Raw genomic sequence first — 27614 nt, 5'->3', positions numbered from 1 at the left:
CGCTTTCAGTTTAAAAACATCCATCTAATTATAATGTGTAGGATTTTAGTTGATTTTGTGGCTCCTGATTTGTTCAAATGTATGGATCTACCTGTCTGTCTCTGCAGTACTGTGTGTGGACAGACGGTCTAAACGCCCTCCTGGGGAAGGAGATGACCAGCGATTACACCAAATCTGACATGGACACCCTCCTCTCCATGGAGATGAAGCTCCGCCTCTTGGATTTAGAGAACATCCAGATTCCCGAAGCCCCGCCCCCGATTCCCAAAGAACCCAGCAACTATGACTTTGTTTACGACTGTAACTAGACGAACGACCCCAGGAGCCCCGAACCCCAACCCCACCCGGCACCTACTGTACTCACTGGACCAATCCCCCCCTTTTCTTACAAACTGGAACAAAAACAAATAAAACCACATAATATAAAACATGAACTGTGATTGAAAGAAAAAAAAGGATTTATTGAACTATTTTCCTCTTGCTTCTGGCTTCATAAGAGCGAAAATGGTGCGTATTATCAGGCTCACTGCACTTGAGGGACTCGGGGTCGACGCAGAGTCATCGGGTTGGGGAAGAGAAAAACAGGAAGTGCTCGTTTGGCCTATCATTGGTCACCCTGCGTCTTCTTCCTCACTCTCTTCCTGTGTCTGATGTTTTAAAAACCTTCACTTATTCTTCTCGGCAGAGGCGCCCGCTGTCATTTTGCTTGAAGAACGTCGTAGACAAACGCTTAGAAAATTCTATTTGATTCAGCTTCCTTGTTGTCCTGGCTTTATGTTTACTTTATTATTTTTCCTCAGGGCTTTTGTGGGGGGGAGGGATGATGGCTGTGTAGGAGCAGGGAGGGACGGGGGTTTTTGTGTTTTGTCGTCAGCTTTTCCAGCAGTATTTTCTGTCACATTCTCACTTTACAGTATTTGTGGCAGCTAAATGTTTCCCAAGAGGCTGGAAGGAAGGTTGAAGTACATTTTAAGGCGAATACTTCAGAAAAAAACGGTCTCTTATCTCCTCTGTCCTGCTACACATATACTGAAGACTGTTAGAACAAGTCGATCCTCAAAATCAAGGCACTGTACGACGGTAACAAGCCTTTACTTTTGAATATTCGTATCTTAATGTTACTATCCCACCGCTGCTTTTTGCATATTGTACACACCTACACAGTGGCTTTGCCCAAAATGACCGTAAAAGCACCGCCACACATCCAGACACACACTCGTCTCTCCCTCAGTTGAGTCTCTCGTTGTAATGACTGCTGTACACAACATTCCTAAGCAATATTTGAGCTTTTTTTTTTGTTTGTTTATCATTTGTAAGATGGTCATAATTCAGTGATTAAAAAAATTGTGAAACTGCCAAGTAGTTGGTATTACAAAGAGGATGTTAGTGTTTTTGGTAAAAGGGAAGTTGTCTTTTTTTTGTGTGTATGTGTTCAGGACTAAATGGCCACAAAATTGAAAGTTTACGTATTTTTTTAATTTAAAAACAAATCATGGTTGTTATTTCTAGTATGATTTATATATTTTCCCTCCTTCCTATTTAATACCTTCGGATGTTTTTTTTTTTCTTTAGGATTTTTCAAAGCCCCTCAAAACTGCTGTTTACATTAAAGATTTAAGAACCGTAACTTATTTTTCTTTCTCTTCCTCTTTTCATTCACGAACTACGTGCACTTAAAGGACCATGCCAGTGTTTAAAACATGCAGGTGAACTACTGCTCCTTGATTAAGACCAGGCTAATCAATACAGAAATATGGTGACATTTCCATCCGGATTGTCTCTGTTTAACTGTTTGTCACAAGTTATAACTAATATAAAACCAAACTTATGTTAGAAGAATCAATCATGGTACCTTTAAATCATTAACCAAAGTCTCTGGACTGACCATCAGAGGGCACGACTGTCTTCTTCTTCTGTCTCTAGCATATTTATTTAAAATTATTATGGCTGTATAAACTGAGGTATATGCAATATACCTGTAATGGATTTTTTTTTCATTTGTGCATTTATCATTTAAACTTTCCACCACTTGAAAAACCCAAAACCTGAACCTGAATCCAACTGAATCCAAACCAACATGTGTACTTTAAAATCGTATCCAAGAAAATATGGAGCAATGTGCAAGTATGCATAACTGACTCTGTAAATACCTTTTTAATTTCACATAAAAATGATAAAGGCTGCACAAATGTAAGTCGTTGCACCACAAAAATACATGTAAAGTCATATTTACGCATTTGTGGATCGGTGAACGTATGGTTTTACATATTTGCAAATCACTCCATATTTTTTTATAACAAATAAAAAGAAAAATACTCTTTTGTGGCTAGTACATTTTTTTGTGGATTATGGTACAGATTTGTGGATTGTCTTCTGTGGGTTACAAATATTTAAGAACCAATTAAAACTTCTATATGATGAGTGAAGCCACAGTGAAGAGTTTTTGCTATGAAGCTCCAGAAATGTTTTGTGGACTACAACACTTCATCTGACTTTTGCGTCTGTATCGGGGTGAGTAGGTAATGACTGAATTTTCATTTTTGGGTGAACTTATCCTTTAATGGATTCATAACATTAAGCTTATAACATGTAATAGTTTAAAACTCACAGGAGACATTTTTCCTGCATTGAGTGCTTTTTGCTTTTCATGCTTTAATCACAATCAATCAATTTTCCTGATTAAACAATACATACCTTTACCTAAGTGAACATTTGAATACTTCCACTGCCCATCTCTCTCTCTCTCACACACACACACACACACACCTCGTGGTTTGATAGGCTGGAGGCGTTGCGCACAGTGGCACAGTTTTCTCCACCATCACACCACCTCCTCTTTCAGAGTCTCCAGCTTCATCTCCTCCTGTCCAGCTTGCACAGCCTGCAGGCATCCTCTGGGTTTCTGCCGCTGCAGCCACAGCAGCATCAAACCGTAACCTCAGCAGAAACCGGTCAAAACTTAAGGACATTTGATGAAAATACGGTGATACTGTCTTGTGTCGCTTTCAGAACCGTTATTTTCTGGAACATTCTTGAATTGCTCACGTCTTATCTTTAAGAAATCAAAGTTTCTCTGTGCAAATGTAAGTTGTTACACTTTCTACATGTCAGCGCCATTTTAAAAGGTAATGCCACTTCTGAACCGTAGAATTTGCTCATCATCTCAATACTACAGTAACTGAGGCAACATGTCATCATCCTGAAATATTTATATGGAAAACAATCTGTCAAACCCTACAATGATTCATGAGACTGAGTTATGGTCTACCTTGGTTTCTAAGCTGAATATTTTAGCTCAGGTTGCCTTTGTGTGTGTGAGTGTCCTTGGTTTTGGTGCCTGGTTTTTCCCATTACATGCATGGCTGTGTCACAGGATATTTATTCCCCTGCACACAGGTCGTAGCAGTCCCTTACTCCTCTGTGTGTGACACCATTTCCTGCTTGACGGCTCTATCTGCCAGCCAGCACAGAGACCTCCACTGAGCTCCGTCTTCAGGGGAAGATTGTTTACTCACCAATGGATACTGATGCCCCTGTGCTCATTAGAAATGTAAGTCAGAGCCTAACAGCATCTGTCTCACACTCTCTTGGGCAAAAAAGAAAAGGCACTCTTTTTCTCTCCTGCCTGCCACCCAGTACTTTGATACACTCACACACAGCATGCAGATGTTTCATGTCACACTTAAATGGTTTCCAGTCCTGGGAGTGGAAGCTGTGGCGTGTTGTGGGCTACTCTGTGAAGTGGATTACTCGCTGGAGCCGGAGTCTCAGATGAAAGTCTATTAGACACTCGTTAGCAAGGATGGAAGCGTTAAAAGGATGGAGAGGGACGAAGAAAAGGGAAGAGCTCAAGGGAGGTCTTAAAAATACAAAAGAGAGCTTTAATGGCTCTCAGTAGAACGCAAACACTCTGCCAGGGCCCAACAGTCCTCTTTTGTAAATCTCACACATACCAGGCACCTAAATACACCTTATTTTTTCATCAGTATCTGTGCATTGTTCTCAGAGAAATTAACAAACAGATCTTGTGCAGTTAAAGTGAGAAAAAAAATCATAGATCCACCCCTTTACCTGGATCTGCACCAAACGTTGGTGGGGTCTATTCTGGGCTGAGACCCATCCTCCATCCAAGTGTCATGAAAATCTGTTCAGTAGTTTCTGCTGGCAAACCAACCAACAAACTACAGACCATTAACTTGCAATAAAAAAGGGATCATGCCAGGTTCATGACATGGCAGAAATGTTCACAGACAAAGTGATGTCGCTGAAGTTTTATTCACATCATGTATGGTCACATTTGTGCTCTCACTCTCTCCAGGAAGTTATAGTGACAGGTGACCAAAATGAAACGCACAGTTACCTCAAAAAATGTACAGATTTCTATGGGTTTAAAAATTAAAGAAAACATTCGGTATAATGTACACAGTACACAGCTCAACAAAATATATAACAAAGGTTTAGTCTTTTTTTGACCAATGTAATAGAGAAATAACAAGTTCCATCTTTAAAGGGAATACAAAAAAAACAGCATGTACTTGAAATCAGTGTTGTAAGATGTACCCAAAAATCCTATTTAAGTAAAAGTAATGATATTATGTTAAAATATAACTGAAAGTCAAAGTCATACAAATACTACTTGAATGAAAGTCTTGAAGTATCCTTCAAGTATTAATACTATTAATAGTAATATTCTGGCAAGAAATGCACATAAATATCAAAAGTAAGACTAAAGTAATTTTCTGAATCTGGTGATCATCATTTTTTAATCTGATTGCCTGTACAATGAATTGATTTTAAAATGTGTTGCTTCGGCTCTGACGCAGCATGTAATCTGAAAAGTAACTAATAACTAAAGTTATCAAATATATTTAGTGGATTCAAAAGTACAACACTTCCTCCAAAATGTAGTGGAGTGGAAGTGTGAAGAATCTGAAAATTAAAATAGTCAAGTAAGGTACAAGCGGCTTTTAAATTGTACACGGGTAAATGTATTCAGTTACATTCATTCATCATCAGTGCTGAACTACAACTTTATGTGACAAAAGAAAGAGTGTAAAATATCATGACATCATAATGTAATGGACAGGAAAAGTGACTGAAAACTGTTATGTAAGCTGCAGGACTACTACAAAGTGCAAGTGTTTTTATTATTTTGCCTTGTGAACCTTGCTTTTATTGAGATATTGATCCAGATTTGATTGACACACTTGGCTAAAACCAAGACTTAACCTCTGACACTCACTTATACACTTCTGTGGGATTCTTATGGCGATATCAATCCACGTCAATTATGTGTGTGTGTGTGTGTGTGTGTGTGTGTGTGTGTGTGTGTGTGTGTGTGTGTGTGTGTGTGTGTGTGTGTGTGTGTGTGTGTGCGTGCACTGCTGGGGGAAACAAGCTGGTGAAGGAGCTATTTTTATGTACTTACCATACCCTGATTCCCTGTGGCGCTTGTTGCCATCATGTGTTTGTGTGAGACGGCAGAGAGACGGGAGGGAAGAGGACTTGGCTGGCCTCATTACAAGTTTCTCAGAGACTTCACGCAGAGTGTGTGACAGCAGCCGGAGGGGCCGCGGCCAGCAGGGTGCAGCTCCTCTCCTCATCCAGCAGGACACACTAATCAAATCAGATTAAGGCTGGAACTGATTATATGGGCACACGCTCTTCCAGAGCAGCCTCTCAGACAAGTTGGCATGACATCCAGACTCGTCAGCCTTCTGCCCTCGTTAGTGTCTGCTGATGGTGTTTGTAGGGTCAACACGCCATCAGAAAACTATTTATACTGGGGCGACGGTTCTAATAGTCTGAGGACTGTCCAGGGTGTTGTCTCATTTTTCGAAATAAAATTGAATTCGCCTCCACATTAGGGAAGCAGCTGATGTATCAGCTGCAGATATCTCAACATTTCAGTGAATAAAACCAAATGTAAAACCAATTCAGTCACTGTCTTCATGTGATACAAATCCTTTATCCTCCTCAAGGCCGGACTACATCCCGCACTGGTTGCTGCTGCTGTCTTGCTTCTATATTTACAGCTGTAACAGCAAGACTTTAGGTCTGGAAGCTTGTGAACATTTAAAGATTTTATGCTGCATCATCAAAGTGTCTTCAAAGTGGAGAAGGATTAAAGGTGAAGCCAACACAAACAGAAGAGCTATACTTGCTATTTCTTGTCTTTTTTGCTACTGGATGCGATGCCGCAGTTCAGTCGTTCCCTAAGGGCGTTATCGACAAAGCGTCATCCGACTCGAGTAAATCACAAATCTAATGGTGCCAAGAAAGAGCAGCTAACGGGGCAGAGATAGGAGAAATGTGCGAGAGCCATTCCAAGTGTTCCTGCTCATCACTCGTATTGACTTGTTTTCTCAGCTTGTTGTCTCTCAGTCTCTCATTACCGGAGACGTTTGTGGACCCATCAAGAGGCGGCAGATAGGAGCTCTGCTACACTGATGTTATTGATTGGTGGAGGGACTGATCGATTGTCCCTCGTACATTGTTATTCACCCGGCCTGAGAGCAAGATGGCGGGCAGCGTGGGGCAGACTGAGCAATGCTGGGTGCTGCAGACACATCAGGTGAGAGCAGAGAGTTACAGATTAACAGCTTAGATTTGACCTCTTGTAGATCATAATTGCATAAATGTTTTCGTCTTTCTTATTCTGAATAAGAAGAAGACTGAAGAAAGGCCCTGAGAACCGTGTTGTTTTGTCTGATCTCTTAACTTGAGGTTTGAGGTGGGCGGGGCTCAGTCGAAAAAAGGTGATGCCACTGACGTCTGAGCACCAATCAGAGTGTGGCTTAAATCTGATGACCAATGAAAGACTGTTTGCTATGGTTCCATCCCAAATAGTCCTGGTAAAGTAGAACAGATTATCTTTTTTTTTTTTTTTTTTTTTTTTTATTACTGTAACACCCAAGGATGTTATCAAGCTTGGCCTTATTCAGAATACATGTCCATTCATATTCAAGATTATAAAAAACCTCAAGTTATAGAAAAAATACTTAAAGGGGCCATAAAAGATATTTTTATGATAACAAAGTATCAAATCAATGTAATTGCCATAGAGAGTTACTATCCGATTCGGCTGCTCCCCTTCTCATAATGACATTTAGCATTTTACAGTGAACATTGTAGTTTGCTGCTAGCGGCTCTTACAAGGTAAAAAATATTTGTGCAGATTCATTTCCATTTCCACATTTTGCAGGGTGTTTACTGTATGCTTCCATTTGATTGCCTGGTTGCACATGAAGCCGTGATGCAGATATATGACCCATACCATATCTGCCAAGTAGTTTTAGTGCCTGAACCTATCCTTTTTATAAATGGTGATACATGTTATTTTGGGTGTCAGTGGCCTATTTCACCAGTTTAAAAAAATGTCTACAAAGTAACTGGATATGTAAATAAGCAACTGTTTAGGTTTGCCGTATCAACTTTAAAGGTGATATGTCAATGTTGTGTTCGAACGTGGCCATAAATGTATTGCATGTTTAAAAGCAGCAGGCAGTGTAGTATAAAGGATGGCATAGTTTTCCTTGGATCCACCACATGAATGTAAATTAAGCGCCCTTAGATAATTTCTCTGTAGTAGGATAATGATGTAGGATTTGTTACCCTCCTACATTTGCAGGGTATTTACTGTATGCTTCATATTCTCGTGGTAACTCAGGTGTCACACATGTTAACAGTTTAAGCCTAGAGTTGGTCGGTAAACTTCCTCGCTGGATGGAGGAAGATGAGCGACGGCTGTGCCTGCTCCTCCAATGGAGGCACCTGGGGCCCTGGGCCAGGATTAGTAGGGCGAAATGATTGCATTAACCCAGACAAAGATCATCCCTGCAGAGTGGGAAACTGTGATTTAGATAAACGGACACAACTCTGAAATTGATTTCCACATCCACCCCAACAGTTGCTTTATCCCAGCTATCTCGGTGATGAATCTGAAAGTCTTCCCTGGTGTTGGTGTGGCGATTGATTGAAGGGACTGCTGCAGTCGGTCAGTGTTTACAAGAGTTATACAAGCACACCAGGACTAATGCATTTCTAACAGGCTGCAAGAGGAACAGCCTGCCAAGATGCATTCACTCCGAGAAAATCAGTTGTAGATTAGAGGCGATCAAGTTTATTTGTATCACCTTTTCCCTTATAAAGGAGACAGAGCTATTGGAAACAGCACTTAAGAAAAAATCCCATCACAGAGTTTATTTTGAAGCTGTTCTGGAGCTTCCAATCATATCACTGGGTTTGAGATCCCTCAATTTCTATTTTCTCTCTATGACCTTGGAAACCAGACTCCCTCAACAACTCAGAAATATTCATGATGTATTTCCTCGTTGGGTAAAGTTTGAATTAGATGTTGTCAAAAAAAGTACACATCAAAAACTATGTGAACCGGGGAAATTTATTCATCCAGAACTCGTGTTTGCCTTGTAATTATTCTAAAGAACAATGGTGTCTGTATTTCTGAAATGCCTTCACTTTTTTTATCATATTCCTGCACACTAGGAACCATCTGTCAAGAAGAAACAAAACCTAACGGAGCTAAAATGGTCCCAAAGTCACCTGTCATCTCCGCCTCTCAGTCATTTTTTAAAGAAAAACATACATTTAAGTCAAACCCCAGCATGGCATTTTCTATTTTGACGTCCTCTTTATGTCACTAAACCACCCTCGTCTCTCCCTTTTACCCACTTTAACGCACGTAAAACTTTCTATTTTGGTGAAAAGCAGTCTGAGCAAGTGAACATGTCATACTCAAGTCTTTTGTTCTCCGCTGTGGCGCTCTGGATCTAATTCTGGTGAAGGCTGACACCTCTTGATGTCATAAAATGGACGGGTACTTTGTTGTCAACCGGAGCCTGTGAATCACTCGGGATGGTTTGAAGAGCACGAGGCACCACTGAGGAAGGGGGAAGAAGAGGAGACTTTTTTTAGCGTGGCAACAAATGAGCTGAACTTTGCCTCGGGAGTCTGTTTTTGGGCCGCAAGGTTTGCTCCTTTAATTGCTTCAGAGTTTTCCGAAAATCACCATATGTTCAGGGGTGTCTGGCTTTGACAGAGAAGACGTGCGGGGAGAAATGAAAGATGGATGGCAATGTACTGAGGACCACGGGAGAGGTCTGTGTGATGCACCAATAAATCTTTAAGATTTCCCCGCTGCCAGCCCCACCCAAGGCTGCACCAAATGAAACCTGATGGGAAGCGGGTCTGTCCTCCAACTAGGTGACCTAATGGGGTCAATATGCCCAGTTGGTGGTGCTCCTAGCTGACCCTCTCTGGAGATAGCCAGCAGAGAGTAATAAATACTGCGTCACACAATCAATATCATCGCTACATGGTACATGCTCCAATCTGACTTTGGAAATCTACTGATGCCGAGAAGCCTTCTGATGTCCAGTACTTACATTTCAGTACAAATATTTAGTCCAAAACACAATATCCCATGTATAAATAGTAACGAAACACCAATTGCAATTTATCTGTCAAAAATGCCTTCCATTACATTCCATATGCCAGTACCACGATGGCCACCGACCTCTGCACGTTAGAATGTCACCTCAAATGAGTACATATGAGCTTCTATGCCCACCCTAGAGCCAGCAACAGCCTACGAGTGATCGTGCAGACATGACACCCAATCTCTCTTCCATCCCCCCTTTCCTGAGCCACTTACACACCAGCCACAGGTTGGACTGACGCGTCATGTAGCCAATGAAATTTCATAACTAGCAATATTTCGTCACAAAAACGTGAGTTAAGTGTTCATGCTAATAGGGGCAGTTACAAATCTGCAGGCTTATTTTTGCTTGAAAATATTCCATCAAGGAAAGATAATAAATATTTTAGTGTGTTTAAACTCCTATAGATAAATGCCAGAAGCACTTTCAGAGCTTCTTATGATTCAGACTGTAACCTTCCAAAAGAGCCCAAAACCATGCCCGTACTCCAGATGGTACAACAGCTTTGGATTTACTTTGGGGCTGGACTGAGATAGGTGTTTTAGGATCATTTAACATACATTTCCAAGAATAGTCAGAGATAGCTGTATTGCTTCACTGGGTGAGAGCCTGGAAGCATTCTTTCATGTATAAGGTTTGGCTTAACCATTGCTTTTCTAACTTTTTAAAGACAAAATGTAAGAAGAAACATACATAGATAAAAATGTGCTTAATTGTTATTCATTGAAATAACATTATCAGATTACCAAGCCACCTGTCTGAGTCAGTATCAGACCGATATCCAATACCAGTATCAGTATCGGTGTATCTGAAATGGTACAAATCAGACCCTTTCCCTCGTCTGCACGTCCCTCTGACAGTACCATGAGACACAAATGCTTCTCTCCAAAGTCATAGATGTCATTTTTGTTTCCTCCCTGTTTGTGTATTTTAATAGAATTTCCTTGAGTTACAGTTTCTCATGTGTGAGCAAAAAGGGACAGCGACAGATCCGTCAATGCGGATAGATAGAAAAAAAGTCTCCCATTGGGCCATTTTTTTTCTCCCCCCATGCTGCATTGTGTTGAATTGACACGAGACTAATGTGAACCAAATCCAGCCCAGTGCGTCTATATTTACCACTGCAGAACCTGCCAGTGCCGGTGTGTGTAGGATGGCAGCGGGCATAGCGCTTCAATAAGGAAAATACTGTCAAGACAGCTCACTGCAAGGAACAGGCTGAAGACTACTGGTGCAATCTCAGGTAAGACTTTCAGCTCTTTAAGATGCCCCGGGACCCTTCAGGACCTGCAGAGTTCCTGCTCTAAAACTTGAAAACCTGTTTCATGTTGTTTCTTTTCTTTTACCTTGCCCCAGTCAGTTGTTCCATTTAAATCCTGCTGAGGGCACAACACAAGCAATCTTTGAAGTTTCTTTTTGCCTCTTCTCTGAAATATGGGTGCTTATTCTCAATTTAAATCTCAGCTGCTTCAGTGGCTGATGATCAAAAAGCTGTTTTGAACTATAAAGGAAGTCTGATTAACATCAGCTTTCCCATAAGTCATGGTGTTCTATAATCGTCATATAATAATTTTTAATAATAATTTATTTAGATATTTAATGATTTGTCAACTTCGGTTTCAGGATTTTATTTTTGGATTATGATGCCTTAATTATTATACCACATGCTGTAACTATGTATGTCATCTGCACATCAATGGAGAAAGAGAGGGAATTGAATTGGGAGATTAATTTGAAATAAAATAATGAAAACATAAAATTCAGATATTAAATAAAATACCTATTAGTGCAGAATATTAACATTATCAGGGTGTAATGTTCATAAAAAAAACTATAAAGGACAGAAGTTATTGATTAAGAAAGTCTAATTTTCTGTTAGCACAAACATATTTTTTTAATTCTTGTGTCCGTCTTAAGTGTTTTTTTGTTCAAAACAACATCAAGAGTCACTTCAGTTATGAATCACACCAGAGGTGCAGAGAGGTTGTCAGTGTGGATGGAAGGTGTACTAAGTCCAAGGTTTTATTTTAAAACCAGTGCCGAGCGACACACCAAAAATGGATGTACTCATGAATACAGATTTGATAAGACTGTATTTTCATCACTATTTTACAAAATACTGTGACACTAGGAAGATTAAACTGCAAATCAAAATGTGAAGAAAAACATTTATCCACTTGTGACATTTCATCCATAATCACCATTATCTACGCTGGTAGTTCTGGTTTTAGTACAGGAAGTTCAAAATGGAATTCTCTATTTAAATCCAGTGACTGCAGCGACTCCAGTAGTTCTTTTTGCCTCTCATTACTTTATTCATCTAATATGTATTTATGTGTGAAGCCATATTAATAGGTTTAGACTTATCCCCTTTAAATGAATAGTTTGTAAAACTTCATCAAGAATTACTTCCAATTAGTCCAAGGAGCAGCATAAAAAAATTGTATTATCAATAATAGCTATTTTAGAGGTTCTGGACCTCAATAAATCTGTGCAAATATGCATTTGATTAATTAGCATCTCACATTGATGCTAAACCCACACAGGTATTTTGTCTAATTCGACCTCTTCTCAGTAGTGTGTGACTGAGTACAAACTGTGGTACATCTGAGGTTAACTTACATGTTAATCACTCTCATTAGTGACTGAAGTTTGTCATTTCCAGGACAGCTCCACCCAACCTCAACGTGAGCAGACGACTAAGAAGCACGAAGGGTAAACACGTATGTGGGTGGGCAGGTCCAATTACTGAAGTATTTCTCTCAATATGAGGCAAAACAAAACATGGTTTAAAATTAAAACTACATCTGAAAAAGGAGGATATTCAAAAACTCACCTGTAAATATATTAAGGTCATAAAATTAGGAAAACTGTCTCCATCCAGTGGCTGTAAACAGAAAACAACAAAACCAATGCAGACAAGAGAGTACAAAGATTCATGTTTAATACTAGCAATTAGATCATTTATACTCATTATACATATATACAGTAATTACATTTTAAGTAGACAATTGTCTTCAAATCAAGTTAGTAGAAAACATTTGAACAGTTCGTTCATTCACAGTCTTCAACTGTTAAACGCCACTGATTGTTAAATTATGAACCCATTACAGCTTTCCTTAGTAGGCATCAAAATAAGAAATTAGCTGCGTCAAACTAACACGTCCGATCAAGCTAAAGTCACACGTTGCCCAGGTTTAAAAGTGACAGACTGAAGAGATCTTCCATCCCCTGCACCGCCAAACGCTTCATACCTATAAATAAAAAAAAACAAATAAAGGTGAATTCAAATACAATTTATTTTAAATAGTTCTGAAGGACTGATCTAACACAAGGAAGGATCTACAATATTTGGTTTGTTTTTACCAACTTTATGTATCCCGACACATGAGAGATGAGTCAGCGGCTATAAATAGCTGACCGTGCAATTTCTCCACTCCTCCAGCTCGGCTATAATTCTAGTAATTTCGCAAAATACACAACAAAGTAATTCAACTTGAGAAAAAAAAAAAATGCTGAATACTGTGAGGGTGATTATAATAATGAATCACATCCCTCTATCGCTGCTACTTGGCAACACCTTTGAAACACCCATTTGTCAAAAGTTTCTCATTTCCTGTTGTAGGTGAGACTCTAAATGACTCATTATACGCCTGATAGATTTCATAACCAGCTGAAACTATTAGACACATTTTCTGTGAAAAGATTTTTAATATATTCCCGTTGATTAAAAAGACAATGGTTTTCATGCATTGGCATTAGTGTCATTTTTACGTTACTGTTGCAGTCTGGTGTCGTCACACTCACAGTTTTGTGTATCTGTTCCAGTCGGCTTTGCTGAGAGATGGCTTGGTTGCAGCCAGGGCGGAGTTCACATGAGCCGAGCACAGCAGGAGGCCCGGCTGGCTCGAGGCTGAATGCACCCGCACACAGTCCTCCTGCATGCACACACACACACACACACACACACACACACACAAAAGCACTTAAGCAATCGCACAACACCGGTCGATGCAATAGCCATGACTAGAATAGTGGAGAATACAATAAGCTAGTTTCAAAAGGAGATAAAAGTAATACATAATGTTATTTATAGAAAGTAACTAAAAAAGGAACACAATGATCAGAATACAACAGTATTTCAATATTTTCTTGTCACTTACGTTGGTTCTCCTGTAGTTGTTCTTGATGTTATTAACGTCTTGCTGTAGACGTTCCAGCTGCTCTGGGCCGAGCTCTTCGTACCCGCTCCGGAGGGAGGACATGTAGGCAGGTGGGACCAAGCCCCCGGGGTCACGGACTGACGCCCTTGAAAAGTCATGGTTCACGGAGTTGGGTCCAGAGGCGCACTGGGAGATCTGTCAAGGGGGCGAAAATGGACAGATACAAAAATGGTGATGTTTCTAAGCCACTGAATTGACCACTGCATTGAGGGTCACGTAATTACAGGGGCCTTTGTTAATGTGTATATACAGATTAGGTGTATATGTATATCAATATCACTGCAGAACTCAGGGCAGGATTCTGTAAATGCTTCAATATTTTAGATGTGAATATCACATAACATAACATAATGCAGCATTTTCAGTACTATGTAGTAGAAATATGTCTTGGTCCTAACCATGTTAAGCTAAAACGTCCTATAAAAAGAATCACTGCAACTTGAATCAGAAATTAATTTTGGACATCAGCCTGTAGCAGGTCTACCTGATTAACTGTGTGTGCTTGAGAGAGAGTGAGTTGTAAAGCCTCTTAAAGGTAATCTAAGTAGATCGATATCAGTCTAATGAAAGAAGACAGTGCTGGGCTCAGATAGTCATTAGTCTAGTTTAACATACAGACTGAAAGCACATAGGAATAACAGGCCTGGCTCTGTTTAAAAATCCAATCAATAACACCACCAAATCTGAGTTAGTTAAAAACAAGTTGGGGTTTTAGAGTTATGAACTCAAATTATTCTATAGATCAAATAAAAAAAATTAAGCATGTGTAATTATTGAGCAATCAGACCATCCATTTCAGTGGTTTCAGCGGAAGGCTTACCACTTCTCCCTGTTTCCAGTCTTTATGCTATGCTAGGCTAACTATGTCCTGACCACAGCTCTGTAGTTAATGCACTGGCATGATCATGATATCAAACCTTTCATCTCCCTCTTGTATAGATAGCAAATAAGAGTTCCCAAAAGTGTTGAGCTGTGTGGAAAAAGTTTAAGACATACGAAATCTATGATTTCATGGTTAACTTAACCATAAAGGCATGGCTGACAAGTGTCTGCAATGTGAAATTATATAGCGTGTTGCGAAGGAACTGGGTTTGTAGGAACATTTTTAAGGTAGGGTTTCAACGTAGGCAGCTCACCAGCCCAGAAATCGGCGAATTCCCTGATTCCGACTCGTAGGAGCTTCCAAAGTAGAGTCTCCAGACGTTCCCAAGATGTTCGTCTTCTACTTTAAGCTCGCTGGGCTCCAGGAGAACCATGGACTGATCCAGCCCCGCAACTGCTTCTCCCTCCCCCACTGAATCATCCGAGCCACTGCAGTTGTTCGGGAAGATCATGGAGGACAGGCTCATGTCACTTTCTGAGCCAGAGGTCAACTCCTGATTATCACCCAGAAACAGAAGGCCAAAGTTTAGCTACACGCGCCCAAACAACATGAACAAGCAATGTGGCTTCACTGTGTTCATTCTGCCTCTGGTATGTGTTTAACTTATTAAATCATATCCTTGACTCCATGGTTGGGGATAATTTGAATTATGTAGTGAATTGATAATGAAATAACAAGTAGAGCAACTCACACACACCGAGATGCATACAAACTCATTTAATAAGCCTTCAGGGACAGAGAAAACCGGCTGCTTAATAAATAATTTGAAAATGGACCAGCCAACAGTTCCCTGCCTTCCTGCTTTAATAGCCAGCGGCAACCCAGTCTCAACAAAATGAGCTCTACAGTGACTTCTATTTTGAGTACAACAGACTTACATGCGGTGTGCCGGAACCCAGGCTGTTGTGGACTGCCTCCAGCTGGGAGTTGTAGAGCAGGGCCTTCAGGTCAGCCCCGGTGAACTGCTCCGTCGCTGCAGCCAGCTGCTCCAGGTCAACATCAGCAGCGAGGGTGATGCCGCTGCTCAGAGCCTTCAGGATCTCCACACGAGCCTCCTGGAAATGTGACGGTCAACAGTTGGATTTGATATCAAGGAACTGTCTTGGGTCTTCATCACTGAACATTGTTTTCGTTTTTTTAGGAATTTCTGCAAATATAATATCTAAATTACAGTATAAAGTGTAATGTCAATAAAAAGTGTTGATTCATGGTTGATTTTGATTCAACAGACCAGGTCAGGAGGGGGGCAGTAGAGGGATTTGTCCAGTCTTCCAGGTCTCATCAGGGCTGGATCAATTAGATCTGGACGGCTGGTGGCTGCGAGCACATAAACACCTACAAAAGCAAACATAAAAGCCTGTTATGCATTTCATTTAAACGAATAGTTCGTCATTTTGGGAAATACCTATACGCATATTTACTTTGTTGCAGAGGGCTGCATGAGAAGAAAGATACCAATCACGTCTATCTGGTAAATATGAAGCTGGATCCAGGAGATGGTTAGCTTAGCTTACATAAAGACTGGAAACAAGGGGAAAAGGCTAGCCTGGCTCTGTCCGAAGGCAACAAAATCTGCATACCAATGCCTCTGATTCCATTCTTAATGCCAAGCTGACCAGCTATTAGTCATCAAACTCTCTACAAGAAAGAAAAGTGCATCTACAATAAGCACAACCACACCAACATGACGATATCATATAAACCTTTCCCAATTGTCTGACATCCTTTTAAACCATGTCTGTAGCGCTGATCAGTAAAACTGAAAAATCTAACATTGTTTCAATATACAGAGAACACATAATATGTAGTATACTTCTGTGTGACCTACCCTGCAGTCCCTCCACCCCATCCAGCTGGGTGAGGAGCTGGTTGACCACACGGTCAGTTACACCTGTGCTGTCGTGGCCCCTCCTGGGGGCCAGAGAGTCGAACTCATCGAAGAACAAGATGCACGGCTTGGCAGCTTGTGCCCTGGAGCAAACGGATGAAGGAAATGATTACATTTCCAGGAGTGTCTGTTGCAAATACTATTAATATTTGATGATTCACTCATTAGAACTAGCAACTATAAAGGTCTCCCTCAGTCAGAAAAAAAGTGAGGGAGTGTAGATGATCACTAACCTTTGGAAGACATCACGGATTCCCTGTTCACTCGCCCCAATGTACTTACTAAGGAGTTCAGGTCCCTGCAGAGAGGTAAAGGTCCTGTGTCACTGAATGTACAAGCTGCTCCGATTTAGAGAGACACCTTTCTCCTTTATCCCGACTGTCAGTGCAAAAGCCCAGCTCACCTTGATGCTGATGAAGTTCATACCGCTGTCTTTGGCCACAGCTCTGGCCAGCAGGGTCTTCCCTGTACCAGGAGCTCCATACAGCAAAATTCCTGAGCGATGGCGGATAGGAAGATTGGAGAACAGAATGGGATGCTGCAACACACCAAAGACACACAATTATAAAGAATTATTTGGTATCCCAATGCATGAAAATACTTCAACACTCATTTCATGTATCATGATTGAATGTAAAATGTTAAGAGGGGAAAAGCCAGACCCTGTATGATGGCTTATTTTAAATCATTATGACATTATTAAGCCAAGAGTACCATGAGTAAATTGTAATTTGGACAGTTTGGTGTTACAACATAAAACAGTGAATACACACAGTTTCCTTTTTAAAATTCTCTTTGCTCTCTTTTCTGTATCTACTGTATAAAGCGCAGACTTCTGCTTAAAAACACAGATTTAAGTGTTATAAGACTTGCACCCCGAAGGCCTTAATTTCCAGGGCCTGCTCATGGGTTGGCAACAGACAGACAGTGAGATTGAAGACTATTAGAGCTGGCAGATTCATTACGCGATAAAAATAGATCAAATAAAACCATCCAATTTCCAGACGGCCTAGTGTGTTTTCTCATAACTGTGCGATAGTACAACTGAAGTAAGAAAAATGTAATCATAAAAAAAGCATGATGTTGTTATAGAATTTAAAAACTAGGTTATAAATTGGAATATGATTAGCTGAATCCCAAACCAAATCCAGTATCACCCATCACACCTTACTGTCGCACAGCATATCAACAAGGAAACTGTTCACACATTCATGGTTGCAGATAGACTGAATTGCAGACATGAGAGATAAATTCAGAGGCTTTGAAATTGAACGCGGTGAAGATATATCTTCCGGTGAATGCGACTCCGATTAAATAAATTAGTTTCCTTTAATTAAAATCAATTAGTGTTCATTTTTGTCGTCTGTGTTCATTACTTTCTCCCATTTGTGTTGCGAAGATACGCGTTTAAATCTCGATTATCTTTCAAACAGCAGTCATGATGTTAAAAGGGTATAGGGCGACAAATGACAAATGCATTGTCATCACATTCACTTTATTTAACTTGATATCTTCTGTTCTGCCTTTCTGATACAGCCCTTCTTCCATCTGACTGAAAACACACCTGATTATCTTGAGGTTAGTCACATGAACACTGACCTTAGCAGGGAGCAGTATGGTGTCCATTAGCTGCTGTCGCACCTCCCTCAGCCCACCCACCCTCTCCAGCCCAGCTCCACTTGGGTTGTGGAGGTCAGCACCCCACAAAGAGGGAGGTGTGAATCCCTTGAGAGCCTGCGCGAAGTCGCTCGATGACAGACACCCACCTGAGAGACACGAAGCGCAAAACAAAAAATGTGAAAATAAACAAAATGGAAATTAATCATGAATTCTGTCATTCGTAGCATAGTGTAGCCAAAGTCTCTGGTACCCGGGTCACTGTGTCTTTGTTGCACAGTGTTGGCATGGACGGCCCGTTCCAACAGCAGTACCAGGTCTTGGGGCATGTATCCCTCCGTCTCCTTGGCAACAGCTGCTAGGTCTAGAGTCTTCAAGGTCTCCTCTGCTAGGCTGTTTTTTCTGAGGATCAGACGGCGCAGGATTTCTGCTCTCTGAGCCTACAAACGAGAGCAAACAAGACGGTTGTTGGGTTTTTTCTTTTAACCTTTACCAGTGTCTGCATATCTTTGTGTATATTAGTGTGTTGACCTGGTCCGGTGGCTGGATGTGCACAAAGCCCTGGATGAAGTGGGACCCCTGCACCTCTGTCAGGGAGGGGTGGAGGGAATGCTCGCTCTGGCTAGTGATGATCAGACACACTAGGCTGGAGTGAAGCACCAGCTCATCCACCACATCCCTCAGACCTGCAGCCACAAACCAGACAAGAACAATCAGCATCAGGGCCTCTGGTTATTATAATCATTATTAAATGACAACAAACACAACCGCCCAAAACTAACATACTTATACAAAAAAATAAAGCATTAATGGTTTACTCTGTGCAATGTGCTGCTGCAGCACCACCTCTGGACCATGCTCATGTTCAGGTGAAGATGGTGCTCCTGTCACATGGTCCAAGTCATCGAGCAGAACAACGGAAGGCTGCCTCCACTCCGCCTGCTCAAAAATATCCTGCAGCATCTGTCTCACTGTTTCTGCCCGTTTGCCTGAAAAAGAAAAAAAAACACAATTTCATAAATACAGACAGTTGACGGTTAAAAGAGAAAACTTGAATGAATGAGAGGAGAAACATGACAAATTCAGTCACATTTGTTGACCTTGCAGTTTTTTGCAATCCACCACCTCCACATGTGCATCCAGATGTTCTCTAGCTTTTCCACAGAGGGCTCGGGACAAGGTACTCTTTCCACTTCCCTGTAAGGATACATAACAATGTGTATATAATGCATACAAAACGATATAATAAAAATACATTCAAAATAGTATATATATTTTGCTGTCTATTTATTCGCTCTCAGGCGAGTTCAGGCTGGAAAAATCCTATCAGTGCTCAAAGAGTTACCTTGGCACCAGTGATGAGTAGACTGCCTCCTTGGAGACCCCGTCCAGCGGTACCAAGCTCTCGTGAGAGGGGACTACCCAGAAGGCTGTGGGAGATGAACTGGAACCCAGTCCTACTGAGCTCATCCATCCCACTGGGGACAGACGAAGAGGTGAGATTCATAGAAAGGAGTGAAAGCTGATCATCCACAGGCCCACAAATAGCTGCACGCTTACCCAAGAATCCCGAGGGAGGGAAGCTCTGGTTTGGGTGTTTCAGCTATAGATGTCACAGTCGGCGTGGCCACTGGCTCTGTGTCTAACTGTAGATGACACACAGTGGCAAGTGTGAGATTATTATTTTAACCATGGCAGCACCAGAGGCTTTGAGAGATTTTGTTTTATCCATTACAGTACAGAAAAACTGCATGCTTGTACCTGCAGGTGTTCCTTCCCGATAACCGCGGGTGATAATAAAAACAGCTGGTCTGGAGGGTCACTGCCTGCTTCTGGTTTTAGCACAGTCAAAGCCAACTCTAACTTTGCTATTAATAAGAAATAAAGTAGTAGAACAGTTAGTGTACCTACACCTTTTCCATAGTGAAATTCAAGCACCTTTCAATCATTTTCGATTACATATTTATATACAAACATTAGTCTGTCACAGTACGTCACATGTTATCGTGCTATTAAAAAATGTGTTTTGTAATGGCACTCTACAGAAGGGTGACACATTAAAGTTCCCATATTATGCTCATTTTCAGGTTCATAACTTAATTCCCAGTGCCTACTGGAAAATGTTTACATGCGTTAATGTTGAAAAAACACATTATTTTCTCATACCGTCCATTGCTGCAGCAGCTTTATTCACCCTCTGTCTGATTTAGTGCCCGTCTCTTAGAGGCCCCCCTACTGACAAGTCTGCTCTGATTTGTCAGCTGTCACAGGCCTGAACAGGCACCGCCCAATGATTTTCCATATCAGCTCTGCAAGTGTTTTTGCTACCACAGCTGTGCCGAGGGCAGTGTTACGTTAGGATGTGACATCACAACCTAACATAACCCCTGACGGTTTATTTGAAGGCACAGTTTCTGAATACTGACTTTATGCATTTTTCCATTCATTGAGTGTTTTGAACCTTTTGAAGCATTCATATAGCAACTACACCTATCTTATGATCAAAAAAGAAGTGTCACTTTCTACAACATGGGACCTTAAAGAGGAAAACAAGTTGCATGAGTCAAAATATGTAACTTGGCATCCTATATAACCCGGCTGAGCCAAAGTAGTGCAGATATGATTTATACAAACTCTGAGGGATGTTTTATTGTAGCTGAAAATACTATAATTTAATGCATCTATTTTGTGATTTTTAGCCTCTTTGGTATTCAGTATAATGGTAATTTTATTAGACTGCCATCAGCAGATTTGTAAAATACATGTAAGAGATGAGTAAATCACCATCAGTTCCATGTAGGAGGATGTTGCCAGTCCGTGGAGTGAGACAGGCTAAAGGTTCATGACTCTGAGTGTGGAGCCAACCAAGGAAAGCTGTCTGAATCTCCTCCTCCTCCTCCTCCTCCTCCTCAGACTAAAGAGAAAATATCAAAGATCACATGGACATAAGGGAAAAAGTTGGATTAAATCTTAATCAGCTCTGACAATTTAGGAAGATGACCAAAAAATGAAATCTCTTTACACCACACAGTAACCACATATGGCTTCTCCAGCACTCACCAGTGGCTTTAGGGGCTGTAGGCGAATAGAGGAAGCGACTTTGATAGTGGATTTGACTGGTTTGATTCGAACGGTTGAATGTGGGATGATGTCCAACCTTGTGGCAAGGGGCTGTGGGATCTGAAATTCACAATTTGTTCAAGAGATATGGCCGAGATAAATCTGAGTGGATAAATCAATCCACTATTCTTTCATTAGACAGCAAACTCACCCACACTCTTCCACTATGGATCTCTCCCTTCCTGAGATGTCTTTCCTCTCCAGTACCATGCCACACAAACCTGACCACCGCGGCTTCGCCTTCTTTTATCCCCTCTCCTCCATCTGCTGTAGCACCAGCATTAGAAACTCCTGCATTCTTCTTTTTCTCCATGGCCTGCTTGGCTCTGTCCCTTTGCTCTTTAGGCGAGGGCACCTTCGAGAGCAGGCCATAAGTCACTGGGGCCTGACCTCCAGCAAGCCCAGCATTTGACTTATGGCTCAGAGGAAATAAGTGAATGACGCCGGTTGCGACGTGGCTTATAGTGCAAAGAGAGGCTGGAGGTGCAGCACACACTCTGTAGATGGAGTCGGTGAAGAGGGCTGGGATGTCGGGTACAGGTTGGAGCTCGTTAACTGGACCATAGGTACCCTTTATCATATAGCGTAGAAGGCTCTTCAGGTCAGCTATACCACCCCACTGGTGGTTTTGAGGAATGGGGGATGGTCCTGCGCGAGCGGACGGATCCATATTTTGCTGTCTGTGAAAATGCTGCTTCAAGCTGGTTCTCCCTGGAGAATCACTGAGGTTGCCAATTCCAGCGCGGATCTTTGGAGAGACAACTAGTTCTGTGAACTGCTCCAGGCGACCGTAGGGCACAGATGGTAAAAGTGATGCTGCACAAAGATAAAGACAGATCACACTGTGTTCAGGAACACAAATATAAATAACACACAAAAGGAGATGAACACACATGTCTTATTTAATTTCTCAAACTGGAAGACAGACAAGGCAGATTTAAAAGACCTCTTTGCTAAAGACAAAAGATAATAATTATTGTATTAACTCTAACCTATCTGGATGTAGATGGCCGTGTGGCTGTCCACCCACACAGGAAACACAGCATCTTGGAAAACCACTCTGATTTGATCCAGCAGCTGCTGCTCCAGTGCGGCACTGTGGAGCTCCTGGTGGTGGTGATTCATAGAAAACAGATGGTAACATGTTGTTTGATGAGATTCTGGGTCACAAATCGACCACTTTTATGTTCCTTTGAAATGGTGGAAGTGCATGTGAATACATGTATATAGCTTGATGATACTTGTTGTAACTGCTGAAAAGGTCCATAGTTCTTCCTATTTCACTTAGTTTTTACTGTTATCAGAGTACATTTTGACACAGCTAATTTCACTCTTACTTGAGTTATATTTCTTTAAAGTAGCAGTACTTTTACTTGAGTGAAATATTCTAGAACTCTTCTATCTCAGGTTACAATTTACTGTAAGTCACTTGTCCTCACCCACCAAGATTTCCCAATCATCCGCTGACAAAGGTTCCACAAACACCTGATGCACTGATGAAACCTGGTGGCATGGTCTCAGGAAACCCTGAGAGGAAAGATCAGTCATTATATATGATTCAGGTGGGATACAGGGCAAAGACCAAACTGCTGCTCACTGTGGAGCCATACCTGCTCTCCATCTTTCAGGCCTAGCTTTTCTCCCAATTGTCGACATAGCTCCACTTTATGGCTGTCCAGGCTGGAGGAGGTCCTGTTGTGAGTCCAGCTAAGGAAAACTGGAGATCCATGGCCCCAGGACAACTCCAAAGCCTGATTCTGAACAAAGACACACATTGATATAGCACATTTGGATTATCCATCAATCTCATTTTATAATATAATTTGCATGCAAGTGTTTTTACACAGATTAAAGTAACACTCAATGACAGAGCTAACAAAAGTTTGATTCCTGTGTAAAGATGTCAAACTGGGGGGCTGAGCCAATAATTCTCCATACCCACAAGCCAAACAGAGAAGCAGAAAGGCCTGTTCAAGTATCATGGGAACATCCTCATGTATATGCCTTCAAACTTTATCAAACAGTTTCCATTTGAAACCTGGTGTTTTTATAGATGCTTCCTGATCACAGCAACACAGGATTCAAGACCATGCAGTAATTTCTGAGAATACACTAGCATTTACCCTCCTGTTTCATCTGAAATGTAAAGGTTTGTCACCACCAAGTGAGGCTGCAAGGGAAGTACTGCAAGAATAGTGGGATATACTTCATACCATACCACTGGGATCTTTGATATGACAATGTCTTGTATCTGCTTGTCGATATCTATTACTAATTATAATTACCTGATTGTTATTGTACCCAAGACGACACAACATGTATTAAATCCTCATTTCACACTGCTAAGAAAGCTTTTAAAGCTTTTTCCTTGTGTCGATGGATGATTTTTTTTCTAGCTGAGATACTGTACATTTAACTGTAAATCAAATCCTCTGATAGTTCTGTCTTCAGCATGTAATGGAGTCATAAACTTTATGCTAGTACGTACGTTGACATAATGAGCCCAGCCTGTAATGTAAACAATGGGTATAACTTACACTAGAAAGTGTCATATTGACGGCAACATTTATTACATAAATAAATAGAGGAAACGAAAGGCACTCGTTAACAAACCCAACAAGCACTGGCGGTTTTCACCCAAAACTGAACTTCCACTAATAGCAGCTGACACCATGACAGTTGTATAGCTAGCTAGGCTAACTTACCTCGTTCAAGGAAAGATGCAACGCTAACTTCGAGGGGAGGTGAAGAAAGCAGTTTTTTGAGTTGTTAAAAACAACAGTTACGGGTTGAATGCCCTGATTACAGAACATAGTTTTCACATGAATACATACACGTCGGGTGGCACTGCTAGCGTCAAATTTTGCAAGAGACTCATAGTTGATCGATGTGCTCCGTGTGTGCCCAGCTAGACCAAATCAGCTGATAAAGAGCTGGATCGATTTTCAAAATAAGATACTGCACATAGACGGGCAACAGATGACTGCGTTTCCGAGGTACAATGTGCTCTTATTTTGAAATTTGTCGACCGGAAAATTATTACCAGAAACATGGCGGCCCCTGTCAGGAAGAGTTCAGGCTGTTGGGATGTCCCAGAGATTTATAAACACCACGAACAGCGGAGAGTGTGCATTTCTCGACCAAAATACAGAGAGGGAAGGAATGCTAAAGCTGTTAAGGTAAGAATTTGAAAGTATTAGTGGGAAAAAATGTGACTTGTCTTTAGTTATGACATAGTGTCACTCTTAGCTAGGAGGTAAACATCGCGTATAATTCATTTTAACAATATATTTAGCTACGCGTTGCTAATACATCGCGAAGCAAATGTGATTACATTAGTCCTGTGCATCATCAGGTTTACACCATCAACTTAGAGTCTCGTTACCTGATGGTCCAAGGGGTCCCAGCTATTGGAGTGATGATAGAGCTGATCCAGCTGTGTGCCCTGTACGGAGCTGTGGAGGAATACAGGCCGCTGGACGAGTACCCTGCTGAGGAGTTCACTGAGGTCTACCTGGTCAAGTTCCAGAAACTCACCAGTGCCAGGTTCAGGCTGTGACCTACCCTATTGTCCATTAAACTGCACTTGTTTGCAACACTGGAAAGGCTTGCTGAATAATTTGGTTTAAACGGTTTGTGTTTCAGAGCAGCCAAACGACGCATGGATGAGAAGAGCTTCTATGGAGGTGTGCTCCATGTGTGCTACGTCCCAGAATATGAGACTGTGGAAGACACCAGGCTGAAGCTGCAGGACAGGAGGAGATATGTAATCAGGGCTGTTCATAATAAAGGTACACGTTGCTCTTAAAGGAAATAAAATAAATACCCTCTATTCTTGTAGACCTTGTGTTGCATCTTTGAAGCACTCATATGTTGTTGACGTTTTATGTTTTGTCTGATGCTGTTTTTTTTTTCTTCTTCTTATATTATTGTCACAAAGCAAGAGAAAAGGAACAGAAGGAGGCAGTAAACAAGGAGCCAGCCACATCAGACACAGCCACCACATCACAGACGACCGCCACCAGACATGATAAAACTTCTCGTGATGATGATACAGGGGAGACTTCAAACAGCCATTTTTCGAACTTTCCTCTACTGCCATTACCTCCCCGGGAATATCATTACTACAGACATACAAATCAGCATGGGATAAGACCAACAGAGGATAAAATGGGGACATTACATAACGCCATCATTGACACAAATCAGCAGCCACTGCAGAGTTCAAGCTCCAGCCAAACCTCTTCCCACAAAGAGAGAGACACAGAACACAGACTCGCCTCAAATCAGCCTCCTGCAGTCAGATTTGTCCCACGGACCACACACTTGGAGAGCAGGAAACGCAAGACGGAGGAGGCTGCCGAGCACTCGCTGACTGATGTGCCTAGAAGCAATGAGCCACTTATTGGGCCAAAGCTACCGGAGCCAGCTAAACTAGACATGGAGGATGTGTCACTGAACACAACTGTGAGCCTGATCAGGAACACAATGAAACAGGTAGTCTGTAAATTCAGAAAACACAAATTCTTCACTGCACTCCAAATCCCCTCATTCGTCTCACTGAAGTAATTTGTGTCATGTTTTTCAGGTGGAATCTGTACCCGACGTTAAACCAGTGGCGAAAAAGGTGAAACCACGTCGGCGGATTTGATCAAGCAAGCTGACGTTCAGATATTACTGCAACTACTTTCAAAAATGATCATTCAAACAGTTTCTCTCTGCAGCTTGTTTTAACAATTTTTTTTATTAAAAACGACAGCTGAAAACACACATGAATATGCTTTCTTCATTGTTCCAGTTGTTCCTGCAATACATCCTGCTCAAATGTCTCAACGCTCTGTAAAAAAAAAAACAAAGAGAATATAATATAAGAGTAAGAATCTCTCTTTTGGAAAATAAGTTTTAACAGTTTCAAACAGCCAAAAATTGGTTACCGTGGCGTCGGGGAGGCAGTTTCCAAAAGCCTCAAGTAACAGATTCTCCTCTCTCACTGCCTTTTCAAAGTCAGCAAAAGACAGTCTGCCATCGTGGTCATGGTCCTGTGAAGGAAATGAACAACAATGTGCCTTTCTTGCTCTGAAACATTAAATCTGAAGTGTGGAGGCGGTGTGGGGAACACATGAACATAGAAGTTAAACGTTGCCTCACCATCATCTTGAGCGTGATCTCCACCAGGTCTTTGATTCCTTCGTCTGGGTCCTCCTCTGTGGGCTTAGTGATCAGGCTGTTCTTCAGCATGCGAAACATCTCCTCTCTGGAGATGTAGTTGTCACCGTTGAAGTCATACACGTGAAAGCAGTCTGGGCCATGCACAGAGGGCGGGAGTTGTTACCTGGATCATACAGATTATAAATCTGATTTTTGTGTGTTTGGGATGAGGGCTCACATTTGATTTTTTCATCCAAGGTCCCTCGAAGGAAAACAGACAGTCCCTGGATCCATTCTTTCATACTGACGTAGCCATCATTGTCTTTGTCAAATGTCTTGAAGACTGGAGGACAGAAAATCAGAGCATATCCAGGTTATCGAACAGTACTCTCAATTTGTGACCATTCAAAACCCTTTACCGTCTATATGTGAAATGCTTAAAGCACGCAAAAGAATCATCGCAAACAAACAGAATAATACCTCCATCCATGATCATGTCATCGGTCATCCTGAAGATGTTGTGCAGTATGCTCCGGAACTTCCCTCTGTCCAGGCCGTTAACTGCTCTTCCAGGAACAGCCGGCTGCCCCAGGAGCTGGTTATAGTGTCGGATGAGACACTTAACCTCTGTTTTACTGACTGGGGTCATTAAAATATGAGTTATATTCGCTGTGTAACACTCTGAGTTCTTTATGGTCGCATCGCTAGCCGGTACCGTCGATTAAAAGCAATGAAACGCAACACTAGCGGGTTAGCTTAGCATAATGTAAAGGTATACTCACAGTGCTCGACTTGTTTCGAGATGGTATCAGCCTGAGTTTGGATCAACTTTCTGCTCAAAGCGGTCATTTCCGACATGTTTACAGCTGGGACGCAGCACGGCCACAGCGCGAGACTTCAGACAGGCACGATGTTTACATTCGGTCGCCATGGCAACCAAGTGGCTTCACAGGCGACATCTCTGTGAGGTGGACAGTAGAGAAATAAAAACAAATAAAAAGAGAAAAGTAGGTAATGAAATACATGAGATGATTTGGCTTGTATCATTTCCAGTAACACTTACAATAATGGTACAAATATGCTAATAAAGTAATGTATGAATTAGAATATTGCAGGAAGTTACATAAAACTTTATTTCAGACCCCCTTATCTCCTCAGGGGCCTCTTACCAGCCTCTCTAGAAGCTGAAGCATCTGTAGAAATATTTAGCTATGTATGCTTGAATTAAAACTAAATTCAAAATGGAATTTTCTCAATTTCTTTTGGTGTTTCACATC

At 41.4% G+C, this 27614-nt stretch overlaps 4 protein-coding genes across 10 annotated transcripts in view; 2 read left to right on the top strand and 2 right to left on the bottom strand.

The window, feature by feature from the left end:
* Positions 1-2421, top strand: part of elmo1 (engulfment and cell motility 1 (ced-12 homolog, C. elegans)) — a 125134-nt gene extending 122713 nt beyond the window's left edge. For all 7 annotated transcript variants that reach the window (XM_030411703.1, XM_030411699.1, XM_030411705.1 and 4 more), the window contains one exon: positions 108-2421. In XM_030411703.1, coding sequence (XP_030267563.1) covers positions 108-308 — 201 coding nt within the window. In that variant the 3' untranslated portion in view covers positions 309-2421. The remainder of the gene's footprint in view (positions 1-107) is intronic.
* A 9964-nt stretch (positions 2422-12385) lies between these two features.
* pex1 (peroxisomal biogenesis factor 1) lies at positions 12386-24106 on the bottom strand. Its single transcript, XM_030412919.1, has 24 exons — positions 23895-24106; positions 22800-22946; positions 22633-22716; positions 22182-22296; positions 21341-22005; positions 21130-21249; positions 20854-20983; positions 19831-19937; positions 19630-19715; positions 19415-19547; positions 19170-19266; positions 18888-19058; positions 18601-18755; positions 18323-18509; positions 18052-18218; positions 16856-16990; positions 16686-16750; positions 16393-16535; positions 15796-15899; positions 15443-15619; positions 14818-15057; positions 13622-13816; positions 13266-13396; positions 12386-12712 (listed from the first exon to the last, which is right to left on the bottom strand). The coding sequence occupies exons 1-24, from the start codon at positions 24000-24002 to the stop codon at positions 12628-12630; spliced, it is 3747 nt and encodes a 1248-aa protein (XP_030268779.1). The 5' UTR covers positions 24003-24106; the 3' UTR covers positions 12386-12627.
* On the top strand, positions 24077-25959 carry rbm48 (RNA binding motif protein 48). Its single transcript, XM_030412846.1, has 6 exons — positions 24077-24085; positions 24186-24368; positions 24545-24735; positions 24835-24980; positions 25130-25686; positions 25778-25959. The coding sequence occupies exons 1-6, from the start codon at positions 24077-24079 to the stop codon at positions 25838-25840; spliced, it is 1149 nt and encodes a 382-aa protein (XP_030268706.1). The 3' UTR covers positions 25841-25959.
* On the bottom strand, positions 25915-27286 carry clxn (calaxin). Its single transcript, XM_030412975.1, has 6 exons — positions 27120-27286; positions 26818-26976; positions 26576-26680; positions 26338-26489; positions 26124-26228; positions 25915-26026 (listed from the first exon to the last, which is right to left on the bottom strand). Exons 1-6 carry the CDS (start codon positions 27193-27195, stop codon positions 25976-25978), a joined length of 648 nt encoding a protein of 215 aa, XP_030268835.1. The 5' UTR covers positions 27196-27286; the 3' UTR covers positions 25915-25975.
* Between the last annotated feature and the right edge of the window lie 328 nt (positions 27287-27614).

Source organism: Sparus aurata, chromosome 3 (genome assembly GCF_900880675.1).
Source record: "Sparus aurata chromosome 3, fSpaAur1.1, whole genome shotgun sequence".
NCBI lineage: Eukaryota > Metazoa > Chordata > Actinopteri > Spariformes > Sparidae > Sparus > Sparus aurata.
The sequence above is the reverse complement of the archived record's forward strand: the minus strand, read 5'-3'. Positions and strand labels throughout refer to the sequence as shown.

Bases quoted from the DNA above. Each gene is read 5' to 3' on its own strand.
- rbm48 (XM_030412846.1), top strand. The intron at 24,981-25,129 runs GTACACGTTGCT...ATTGTCACAAAG, and splicing joins CAGGGCTGTTCATAATAAAG to CAAGAGAAAAGGAACAGAAG. The intron at 25,687-25,777 runs GTAGTCTGTAAA...CATGTTTTTCAG, and splicing joins TCAGGAACACAATGAAACAG to GTGGAATCTGTACCCGACGT.
- pex1 (XM_030412919.1), bottom strand. From the start codon at position 24,002: ATGTTCTGTAATCAGGGCATTCAACCCGTAACTGTTGTTTTTAACAAC. The intron at 15,620-15,795 runs GTCTGTTGAATC...TCACATTTCCAG, and splicing joins ACTGCCCCCCTCCTGACCTG to GAGGCTCGTGTGGAGATCCT. The intron at 13,817-14,817 runs GTGAGCTGCCTA...CCCCCTTGACAG, and splicing joins ATTCGCCGATTTCTGGGCTG to ATCTCCCAGTGCGCCTCTGG.
- clxn (XM_030412975.1), bottom strand. From the start codon at position 27,195: ATGTCGGAAATGACCGCTTTGAGCAGAAAGTTGATCCAAACTCAGGCT. The intron at 26,977-27,119 runs GTGAGTATACCT...TAATGACCCCAG, and splicing joins CTCGAAACAAGTCGAGCACT to TCAGTAAAACAGAGGTTAAG. The intron at 26,490-26,575 runs GTGAGCCCTCAT...TGCATGGCCCAG, and splicing joins CTTGGATGAAAAAATCAAAT to ACTGCTTTCACGTGTATGAC.